Here is a 12,408-nt window from a genome sequence, read left to right on the forward strand (position 1 = left end):
CTACTTCATTCCCTTCATTCCTACTTCATTCCTACATATACCCAAATTCTATAACCCTTTAGTGCTCAGCCAAACTGATTACACTAGAATATATACCTATTTGAGGTATGGCTTGTTTTTCCAAGATAACAGTAAGCACATTTTAAAAATCCTTCATCTTTCAGAACTCATGAGCTGCACTATGCATAAAACAAGTATGTGATGAACATATGTTCAACTTGCAGTAGTGAACACTTGTTTTCATTCAGTTTACTGAGTGTAGGGAATTGAAACCTTCATCTCAGCAAACATATGCCCATATTACCTTCTCCTTTTTAGAACTGCCCTGATTTTCAGATTCTCAGAAAGAAATATTATTAGATGATTAAGACTCTTGCTTTATAGTGTCCTTGTGAGTGTATCACTCTGGTTTATCATTACCTTTTTTTTTTTGAGACAAGTTCTTGCTCTATCACCCAGGCTGGAGGGCAGTAGTGTGATCTCAGACCACGGCAACCTCTACTTCCTGGACTCCAGCAAGCCTCCTGCCTCAGCCTTCCAAGTAGCTGGGACTACAGGCATGAGCCACCATGCCCAGCTAATTCTGGTTTATCTCAAAGTGAGTTCTTTGTTAGTCAGACATGAAACTGGAGATACTGAATGGAATAAAGATAAAACTTCCTTTCACTCTCCAGTATTAAATAAAAGTTCCAGACTTAGTAATAAGACAGTAAAGATCTCTAGACCTTGGTAAGGTAATCCAAGAAATAGTTTACTTTTCTCTCTCCCTTTACGCAGAAAAACCAAATCAAAAGTGGGAGTAATTTATTCAAATCACAATACAAGGAAAAAATTACAGACAATAAAATCTTCCTTTTGAGTCAGGATTTTTCTTTTGTGACTTTATCTTAGCAAAATTTGAGTTATTTTACTAACTACTTGAGCAAAGAAAAATAAGAGAGGCAGAAATAATGATGCTGGTAAATTTTTGGAACCAAAAGAGAAACTCTGATGTGGCCTAAGATACGCACCATTAGAAGAGGCATAGAGGGCTTTTAGGAAATAGCCACAGATGTCTAAGGTGACCAGTTGATTCCTTTCACAGTGTAAAACTTCGATGTTGTTGAAAATCATAGCATCTAGATCCCCAAGTTTATTGTCTCGTAGGTCAAGCTGAGTGACATGCTGTAGAAAGTCCACTTCATCTGCTATCAGCTTCCTAATTACATTCAACCTTGAGGGGAAAAGACACAAATAGAGACTATAGTGAATTGCAAGGCTACAAAGAAACAGGCACACCCTAATACGAGAGACAGCAAGAAAGAACTCAATTCTCTCTGTATTATTGCTCTCCATGCTTTTTGGAATCTCAGAATCCAGCCTTGCTTAACTAGCCAGAGTATCTATTTTTAGCTGCAATTCCAGAAGGTTTTAACCTTCACAATATATTCTGAAACATAAGTGACACCACTACAGCTGTGAGAGGAATAAGCATACTAACTTTACCTTAATTCACTTCAAGAGGGAAAAAAAAAATCTACTTAAGCATTAACTTCCAAAGAACTAGGAATTAACATCCAAAGAACGGTGAAACTACGTATACCATACCGAATATAACATAAGAAACAAAATTCAGACTGTTAGGTACATTACAACTACAATGAATATTTAATGAAGGAGAAAGGATGGGTGAACAGGCAGATGAGTAGGATGGAATTAAAGGTCGAGATGGGAAAACAATAATGCACGGCAGTCACATAATGAATGGGAGTTGCACACTGAATGGGAGCACCAGAAACGGGAATGCAAGCACATGACTCCCAACTGCTCAGGACCAGGATGAACCACCAAAACTATCTCCATCTATAGAATACTGCTTGATACAGTGAAGTGCAGAAAATACTGAAATCCGGCATCTAGGATCCACTGAGAAATCATAGAATAATGGACAAAAATGGAAATCAACACCTGTGTGATGAGGCAAGGTGCAGGGGAAAACTGGCAGAATCTCTAGCCATGAGAACTAGTGAGCTAAGTGACTGAAGTTGCTGTGGATGCGCTACCAGAAAATAAAGTAGTAATGCGGACCAGAAACCAAAATAAAAGAGATATATTTAGCTTCAAAGGGGAGAAAAATACATGGAAATGTCAATTTCCGGTTTGTTAGGCTATGTCTAACTCCTTTTTAAAAACAAACAACAAAAACCATCTATTTTCCATTACAAAGCCAGCAAAGTGCTGAGATGATGCACTTGATTAGAAAAGCATTAATACAGAAAGGGTGCGGTGGCTCACACCTGTAATCCCAGCACTTTGGAAGGCCGAGGAGAGAGGATCACAAGGTCAGGAGTTCAAGACCAGCCTGACTAGCATGGTGAAACCCCGTCTTTACTAAAAAAAAAAAAATACAAAAAATTAGCTGGGCATGGTGGCACACACCTGCAATCCTAGCTACTCGGGAGGCTGAGGCAGAAGAACTGTTTGAACCCAGGAGGCAGAGGTTGCAGTGAGCCAAGATTATGCCACTGCACTCTAGCCAGCACGACAGAGTGAGACTCTGTCTAAAAAAAAAAAACAACAAAAAAAAACGAGTATTAATATAAGTCTGGAATATAGGAAAAAGCCAAAGATTCTCTGTAGTGAATTTCTGTCCTTTAAAAAATAAAACAAAGCTATGGAAAATGAATTAAGACTTATATCCTAAAGCCACCGAAACACAAGGATGAGTTCCAGCAAAGAGCTGGGATTCGTCAACATGCAAGCACAGCATATGGCCTCTTCCAATGTCCCTAAGAGGATGTTTTTTTGGCTCCTTCTCTTTTGTTAATTCCAGGTAGTAAGATTTAAAAACTGGCCTTGACCCAGCAATCTGCCTATTTCCAAATGCTCACTAGATTACTAGAATGTGTACACAGAATAAAAAAGAAAAAACACATCTCATCTTGGGTACAACAGACGGCAGGAATGGAACAAATGTCCCATCTTCTTCCCAATCTACACTTCAAACAACCTTCATAATGGCCTTATCATCCTCACTTGAAAGAGCCACATACGATTTCATTCTATTAATACTAAAATAATAAGCATTAATTTAATGAAGAGACAAAAAAAATCTATAACAAAAGCAAAGTTCATGTAACGAAAAGGAAAGTTAACATTTGGCTTAAGTTGCTAACTCTCACCATGACTGAAATACCAAGTTTTCAGGCTCACACAGTATTACAGTTACTTAGGATGAACTGCTTCATTATGTGTTTAACTGACAGATTAAATTGTATGTATTTATTGTGTGTAGTACGACGTTTTGAAATATATGTACACTGTGAAATAAATCTAGCTAGTTCACGTGCACTAACTCACACAGTTATTACTTTTGTGGTGACAACACTTTACATCCACTCTCTTAGCATTGTTCAAGAATACAATATATTATGGCTGGGTGTGGTAGCTCAAACTCTGTAATCCTAATACTTTGAAAGGCTGAAGCAGGAGGATCATTTGAGACCAGACTGCGCAACAGAGCAATACCCTGTCTCTATAATAAATAAAAAATCAGCCAGCTGTGTTATACTCCCAGCTATTTTAGAGGCTGGGGCAGGAGAATCCCTTTAACCCAGGAGTTTGAGGCTGCAGTGAATCGTGATTGCACCACTGCATTCCAGCTTGGACGACAAAGTGAGACCCTGTCTCACACACACAAAAAAAGAAACCAGGAGAAAACAAATAAATATATTTGTATTTATTTCATTATATTTGTATGTATTTTGTATTTTGATGCATTAATTTTGCTTTAGTTGTATTTTGTCTCCTCAATAAATCAATGATTATTTTAATACAATGAAATTAATTACATTGTATTAATTGAATGAAATTGTGTACGGCTCTTTCAACTGAAGATGATAAAGCCATTATGAAGGTAGTTGGAAGTATAGAGTGGGAATAAAATGGGACATTTGTTCCATTCCTGCAGCCTGTTGTACCCAAGATGAGATGTGTTTTTTCTTTTTTATTCTAGGTACACATTCTAGTACATCATCACCATGATGTACTAAGACAAACTTTTAAAATTTTTATTTATTTATTTATTTTTTTGAGACAGAGTCTCACTCTATCACCCAGGCTACAAGGCAGTGGGTGTGATCTCAGCTCACTGCAACCTCCACCTCCTGGGTTCAAGTGATTCTCTTGTCTCAGCCTCCTGAGTAGCTGGGACTACAGGTGCGTGCCACCATGCCTGGCTAGTTTTTGTATTTTTAGTAGAGATAGGGTTTCACCATGTTGGCCAGGCTATTCTTGAACTCCTGACCTCAGGTGATCCACCCTCCTTGGCCTCCCAAAGTGCTAGGATTACAGGCGTAAGCCACTGCACCCAGTCCAGACAAACTTTTTTTTTTTTTGAGACGGAGTTTCACTCTCGTTACCCAGGCTGGAGTGCAATGGTGCGATCTCGGCTCACCGCAACCTCCGCCTCCTGGGTTCAGGCAATTCTCCTGACTCAGCCTCCTGAGTAGCTGGGACTACAGGCACGCGCCACCATGCCCAGCTAATGTTTTGTATTTTTAGTAGAGACGGGGTTTCATCATGTTGACCAGGATGGTCTTGATCTCTTGACCTCGTGATCCACCCACCTCAGCCTCCCAAAGTGCTGGGATTACAGGCTTGAGCCACCACACCCGGCTCAGACAAACTTTTTAAGAGGCAAAATATGATTAAAATTCCTTCCTGGCCAGACATGGTGACTCTCACATCTGTATCTCCCAGCACTTGGGGAGGCTGAGGCAAGAGAACAGCTTGAGTCCAGGAGTCTGAGCCAAGATAGGCAACAAAGGAGACCCCGTCTCTCCAAAAAATTTAACAATTGGCCAAGTGTGGTAGTGTGTGCCTGTGATCCCAGCTGCATGGGAGGCTGAGACAGGAAGATCACTTGAGTCCAGGGGATCGAGGCTCTAGGAAGCTGTGTTTGTGCCACAGCACTCCAGCCTGTGAAGGGCTATGGCAATGTTGACGACAATGATGATAAAGGTGTTTATCAACAGATTTCACAATTTAGTAAGGAGAGTCAGATATGTTTTATAAAATACAGGAATTACAAGTATGTGATAAGTGCCATGAATGATGTATAAAACGCTGAGAATGGTGCCCCCCCCCCAAAAAAAAAGAGGCTATGGAAAAGGAAGCAAGTCATCTGAATCCCAAGAGTAGGCAGAATTGAACAGGTGTACCTGGGAGAAGAAAAGCAGAGGAACAGCCTCTGCAGCCAAGAGAAGAGCACAGGGCAAGTTTCATGCCTGCCTGCATAGCTTCTGCAGGAGTAAAGGGAATGAAAGTGTCTGGGCTGCAAAGTTAGTTCAGGCAATTAATTCTTTACCAAGGACTAGACCTACTAAGGACTAACACTGGGCTGAAGGATAAATAACAACAGTGCTTAAATTATCAAGGGGAAGGAGACCTATTTTCTGAAGTTGTAATTGGTGACAGACTGATGTATAATACACAACCCATACACAACCCACTGTGCCAGTCTGACAACATCTAAATTAGCTGAGGCCAGCACAGTGGCTCACGCCTGTAATCCCAACACTTTGAGAGGCCAAGGTAGGTGGATCACTTGAGGTCAGGAGTTCGAGACCAGCCTGGACAATATGGTGAAACCCTGTCTCTACTAAAAATACAAAAAATTAGCCAGGCATAGTGATGGGCACCTGCAATCCCAGCTACGTGAGAGGCTGAGGTGGGAGAACTGGCTGAACCTGGGAGGCAGAGGATCCATTGAGCTGAGATTGCACCACTGCACTCCAGCCTGGCAACAAGAGTGAAACTGTTGTCTCAAAATAATAGTAACAATAATAAATAAAATAAAATAAAATAAAATAAAATAAACTAGTTGATAGCCTGTACAACAAGAATCAACTCAATGCACTTAAGATACTGTGGAATGTCAAATCCTTATATATTACTAAAATATTAGTCTCAACTTCCGTACACATCTCACTGAGGAAAAGTAGCAAATAGTTCACTTGCCATCACAGGTTGGAGGCCCACACATGAGCGGCTCTGAAATACAGCCTCATCCTCAAGGGACTCACATACCTGTGGACTGAAACCAAATATAAGGGCTTGAATACTTTGAGCTAGAGAATGGCAGGCTCTGAGCAAAATTGTGCCTGTTTGGGAGGCTGCACAATGGAAGCAAATGGCTCAGATAGAAGACAACAGTCACAGTGAGAAGAAAAAGGAAGTGATGAAAGAGAGAAACTCATGTAAAAGAAAAGCTGACAGAATCAGCCAAGAGTTGTGTGTCTGGAAAACCAATGAGGTTGTACTGCGATCAGCAAAAGCAAATCCATGAGAAAGAACTGGTTAAATAAGAAAGACACTGAACTCTGTTTCACATGTATTTGGTCAAATGTGTCAATAGGGAAAACCAAGGAGAAGAAGTTATTTAGCTGGCAGCTTAAGTGGAACTGGTCTCAAGAAGTCAAAGAAGGGTTAGGGAAAGACTGGGGAATGATTAACATCAAGATGAAAGGTGAAAATGAAGCCTGAGAGTATACGCAACCACCAATGCAGAAAAAATGGATCGAAGGAGAAGTGACCAATGAGAAACAGCCACGCTTTGCACAGACAGGAGGAAGAAAGAGGGGGAAGAAGGAAGGAGGAAGGAGAAAGGAGGAAGGAGGAAGGAGAAAAGAGGAAGGAGGAAGAAGGAAGGAAAAAGGAGGAAGGAGGAAGGAGGAAGGAGAAAGGAGGAAGGAGGAAGGAGGAAGGAGAAAGGAGAAAGGAGGAAGGAGGAAGAAGGAAGGAGAAAGAAGGAAGGAGGAAGGAGAAAAGAGGAAGGAGGAAGGAGGAAGGAAAAAGGAGGAAGGAGGAAGGAGGAAGGAGAAAAGAAGAAGGAGTAAGGAGGAAGGAGGAAGGAAAAAGGAGAAAGGAGGAAGGAGGAAGAAGGAAGGAGAAAAGAAGAAAGAGGAAGGAGCAAGGAGGAAGGAAAAAGGAAGGAGGAAGAAGGAAGGAGGAGGAGGAGAAGACGACAGGAGGAGAAATTATTAATGACACCACCGAAGAAATGGCATCAAAGAACATCAATATAAAGAAAAAAATAATCACTTAATCTGATGTAACATTTCCATTTAAAGGGGAAAAAAAACTCAGTAAAATTAGCTCTTTACTTAGAGAAACTAAGCGAGACTCTCCTTAAAATTACTCCACTAGCTTTGATTTTAAGTATTAAGGCAGAATTAGGCTGAGCATGGTGGCTCACATCTGTAATCCCAGTACTTTGAGAGGCCTAGGCACTTCAGGTCAGGAGTTCAAGACCAGCCTGGCCAACACATTGAAACTCTGTTTCTATTAAAAATACAAAAATTAGCCAGGCGTGGTGGCGGGCACCTGTAATCCCAGCTATTTGGGAGGTTGAGGCAGGAGAATCTCATGAACCCAGGAGGTGGAGGTTGCAGTGAGCTGAGATCATGCCACTACACAGATCATGCCACTACACTCCAGCCTGGGCGACAGAGAGAGACACTGTCTCAAAAAAACAAAAATAAAAACAGAAATGAAAACAAAAACAAAAAACAACACTAAAGTATTAAGGCAGAATTAGAACAAATCTAATCTGATTTTCCCCTCCTCAGCTCAGGAAGGAAGCAGTTACTCATGGTCACGCAACATTTACAGAGTGTCTAATGTCTATTCTGGTATTTAAATATCCTGTAGGTGATGTCATCTAAAAAGGCTCAAGTTAGAAGTATGAATCTGAAGAATTTATAAAGCTCTTACTAAGATTTATTCCTTCTAGACATTTTAGGTTGATCTTATGTACAAACTAATTCAGATCCAGAAAAATGATGTCTTCCTACATGTACCAGGTAAATCAGAAATCATCTCATTCTTGTCACCTGAGGTCAATGCAAGCCATTGCCCTTGGCTCTAATGAAGTTATACCACTGGTGGATGAATAAAATGGGGCTTAAATTCTGGAATATAAGGAAATCAGAGGCAAATAATGTTAACAATTTGGAAAGCAAGTTAATGAAGTGTTTAGAGTTCCTTATCTTGTCACATTCCAAGAAGTTCACAAAAATCAAACAAATTATATAACCATGTTTACCTCCAAATTAAGAATTCTAGATCTGCAAATTGCTAATACTTCCCTAGGAAGGACAGGTCTGATTCCTTTATTCTGAGGAAAGGTGAAGCCAAGCAATTCTTTATGGGACAGGAATGTATGGGTTTCCTAGATTGACCATATGAATGAAGAAGAAAGGGGAAGAAAAGATGATAAAACTGCACATGCCTGAGTACTGGGGAGGCTGAGGCAGGAAAACCGTCTGAGCCCAGGAGTTTGAGGCTCCAGTGAGCTACGTGCGTACCACTGCACTCCAGGCCAGGCAAGAGAGCAAGGCCCTATCTCTTTAAAAGCAACATCGAAAAATAAAACAAACAAAAACAAGACACAGCTCTCTCACTCAACTGGGTTCCAATTTGCAAAGCAAAGACCTTCAAGACATGTATCAATGAGAAATTTTTAACAAGTTTCTAGTGACAGCAAACCCTACAATTAATCCTAATTCTTCCTTCTAGGCAGAAATAGAAAAACAGGCCTGCATTCAACTACCCAGCCTGTTTGCCTTGGTTAATTCCACTAAAGAAGGCTAGATAACCTTCTCCCTATGCCTGCAATATAAGCCAACCACTCAAATGAGATCTCTCTCTCAAAAATTGTTACCTTAGATCCACATGTTTAATGTGAGGCATTTTTCTTAAGGCCTGTAGCCTAAGGGTCTCCATACAGTTTCCGGACATACAAAGTTTATCCATAGCAGTCAGTTTCTCCAACACTTCTGGAATGTCAGTAAACTCATTGAAAGAAAGACCCAGATAACTAAGCTGCTTCATGTTCTCCAACTCAGCAGGAAGGGATTGTAGAAAGTTTCCATCCAACAAAAATGTCTGTAAGCTATTAGAGAAAACATAAGAATTACAAAGAGAATGTATACATTTTACATCTTTATCATCAACATACAAGTTCCATTAAGTGTAGATCACATTACCAGAAAATGTATTACTCTTTGCAAAATGCCTAAGGACAGGGCCTAAGGCAGTAATGGGTTAAAGAGAAATAATCAGAGATAAGTATCTTAATCTTTTATTGAAAATGAAAATTATGACTAGTTTTCCCAATTTGAATAGACATAAGTAAGACCAATGTGAGCTAAATGTGATATGAATCGATTCAGATATCCTTTGGGCTTTCCTTGTTATTTCTTAAAATTAATCTCTAAGTCCCAGAATTCAATATAACTCAGAAAAATGAGAACATAACCCACACCCCATGTTTAGACATATTCATCTGTAGGGATCTTCAGTTCTGAACAAGAATATTTAGTTTTTTTAAAAGACCGTAAAGAGTATAAATCTAACAAATGAACTCCACACAGACAATAGAATGCCTGATCTCTTGATTTGGGGCCAAGACTTAGATGATCAACATAACAAGTTAGCTAATCTTGTGGTACACCCCCAATGTAGCTTCCCTGGGGTTTCAGATATAGCCACCAGTGGGGTTTAAAGTTCTCACTTGTGCATCACTCCAACGTCTGCTGGGACTGATCGCAGGGCATTGCAGGACACGTTCAGCTCTGCCAGGGTTGGAATATTGCAGACTGCTAGTGGGAAGTCCCCTAAATGATTATTGGAAAGGTTAAGACTCTTCAACTTGGTGAACCTATTACAATAAAACAAAACAAAAGGGGAAAAAGAGACAAATGTCATTAACATCATAGTTGTGCCATAGCCTAAGAGATAATCTAGCCCAACTCCCAAATTCAACTGAAGAGGAAATGGGGCCCCCAGAGAGGTTAAGGGAACAGCAGCGTTGGAATGCACATCTGCTGACTCTAAGGCCAGTGTTTTACCAAAAATGTAAACATTCTATCTTAAAACAAACTTTTCCCTCTAAAATCAGGTTGAATACTTAAGGAAGTGAATTCTGCTGGAGTAAGTTTTTTTTAGCAGTATCTCAATTAGCCTAATTAACACAGTGTAAATGGCCTCAGTGAGGGAGGAAAGGGACCAGGCAGAGCTGGAGCTAGCCCTCTGGAGTCAAAAACTTCTGTTTCATGTTTCTCACACCCAAAACTGAAATAATAAAAACTTATCAAAGCAATACTCTCTCAATGGTAACTGGGACTTCGCAGATCCAAATTTAAGAACCAATTCTCAGCTGGTCATGGTGGCTCAGGCTTGTAATCCCAGCATTTTGGGAGGTGGAGGTGGGTGGATCACTTGAGGCCAGGAGTTCGGAACCTGCCTGGCCAACATGGTGTGAACCCTCATCTCTACCAAAAACACAAAAAATTAGCTGGGCATGGCGGTGCATGCCTGTAATCCCAGCTATTCGGGAGGGTGAGGCACAAGAATCACTTGAATCCGTGAGGTAGAGGTTGCAATGAGCTGAGATTGTGCCCCTGCAATGCAGCCTGGGCAACAGAGTGAGACTCTTTTTCAAAAAAGAACCAATTATCTTTCATTGATCTCAATACAGTACTTGATAGATACTGGTGACCACCACCCTTCCTCTTCTTAGCTCTTGAAGCCCTCTTCTGTATTACCTTTCTTTTCTTCCCCACCCCAAATTGAAGTAATCTTCACAAATATGTTATCAGTTTCATACTCTCTGTACACTGTCTTCCTTAGAAATGTTTTTACTCCTATGTGAACAATTCTCTCAATCCTAACACATGCTGGCTCCTCTCCTGCGCTACCCCACATTTCCAGCCCAAAATTGAACTTGCCATCTTTATTCCAAACTGGCACTTCTTCCTGCTCTATTTTTGTTAATGGTCCTTTCCTTTTCACAGTTGCCCAAGCAACTAAAGCAATTAAAGAAGCTATCTTTAATTTTACTTCTCTGTACACTCTTATATTTGGCCTATCAATGACCTCTACACCCGCTCTAAATGAGATAAGAACAGATCAGTGACTGCATTATGCTAATTCCTTTAAAAACTGCCCACGTCTAATGCTAGACAGTATGCACTCTTCCTATAAGAGACACACACATTCTAAAAATAAACCCAATTCAACCCAATCAGTATTTTAAAGAAATTATCATTTGAACTACTTGTCAAATTCTATAATAGAAAATGTTAAGCTGTATTTGAAATAGTTAAAGTTTATTCAAAACAAAAAGCTGACAGATAAATATGGTATCACTCATAATTCTAAACCACAGGTCAAAGAATGACCTCAGGAAAGCACTATCTTTTCATTCTCATTTTCCCCTATCAAGAGTAGCATTATCAGTAATGGAGGACAGCGAATATTCTGAACACTCTATTTACATTCAAACCAATTCAAGCATATCTTAATGCTCCCAAACTACTCAACAACCTGAAAAGACTGACTTTGCTTCAGGACAAGTATGCTTTAAAGGAAGAAATATAACTCATATCCACTTGTTCTACAATACAGAGTTCACACTACAGAAAAGAAGATAACATTTATGCAGCACATACTCAATAGTAATCTTAATTATTAAAATGAAGTTATTTCAGTCACAGTATTCTATTTAGCACACAGCAGTGAGCATCATTCAGGTCTGACTTACTCCAAAGGCATACTTTTAGTTGTTGATATCGAGTGTCACAGAAAACCACAGTCAAGTAAATACACTTGATAATCTACAGAGACAGAAAACTGTAATTGCAGTATGTTTACAAACAAACCTGTAGTCTCTTTCAAACTAGGTATCCTAAGTGCCCTATAACAAAGTCCAAAGGCCAGGTGCCATGACTCACATCTGTAACTCCAGCACTGTGGGAAGCTGAAGCAGGAGGACCACCTGAGGTAAGGAGCTCAAGACCAGAGTCCGCAACATAGCAAGAAATTTTTTAATTAGTTGGATGTGGTGACAGGAGCCTGTAGTCCTAGCTACTGTGTTGAATTACTTGAGCCCAGGAGTTTGAGGCAGTAGTGAGCTGCGAACGTACCACTGTGCTCCAGTCTGGGCCACAGAGCAAGACCCTGTCTCTAAAATAACTTAATTAAACAAACAAACGATGTGCATGACTGTTTGCCAAGGGTGGGGCCCTCAAGTGACAGGTCAGAAGTGGGGACAGGAAAGAGATGGCAGAATGAAGCTGATACTATCACTATTAAATTACTAACACTGCTTTAATTGGCACCTCCTACTATATTCACATTATAAAATCAAAGTATAGTAACAATGATATGTACCTTTAGACACAACATGTGCTAAACTATCTAGGGGATGTGATCTACTAGTGTTCCTACCTTTTCCCTCCTTTCTCCAACTTCCCAGCCACAGCTAATCAATGTCAGAGCCAGAATAGCACACACCTTAAATTTGCTATTAAGGGAATACAGCAATCCATTTTGTCCCTGTATTTTCCTAGTTTCCCTTTTAAT

At 40.1% G+C, this 12,408-nt stretch overlaps 1 protein-coding gene across 1 annotated transcript in view; it reads right to left on the bottom strand.

Annotated features, from left to right (window-relative positions):
- PHLPP1 (PH domain and leucine rich repeat protein phosphatase 1) overlaps nt 1-12,408 on the bottom strand; it is a 255,340-nt gene that overhangs the window by 68,890 nt on the left and 174,042 nt on the right. The window contains exons 5-7 of the mRNA XM_010336870.3: nt 9,557-9,703; nt 8,705-8,935; nt 1,011-1,213 (exon numbers count right to left, since the gene is read on the bottom strand). Of these exons, the coding sequence (XP_010335172.3) occupies nt 1,011-1,213; nt 8,705-8,935; nt 9,557-9,703 (581 nt within the window). The remainder of the gene's footprint in view (nt 1-1,010; nt 1,214-8,704; nt 8,936-9,556; nt 9,704-12,408) is intronic.

This window comes from Saimiri boliviensis, chromosome 13, assembly GCF_048565385.1.
Source record: "Saimiri boliviensis isolate mSaiBol1 chromosome 13, mSaiBol1.pri, whole genome shotgun sequence".
NCBI classification, from domain to species: Eukaryota; Metazoa; Chordata; class Mammalia; order Primates; family Cebidae; genus Saimiri; species Saimiri boliviensis.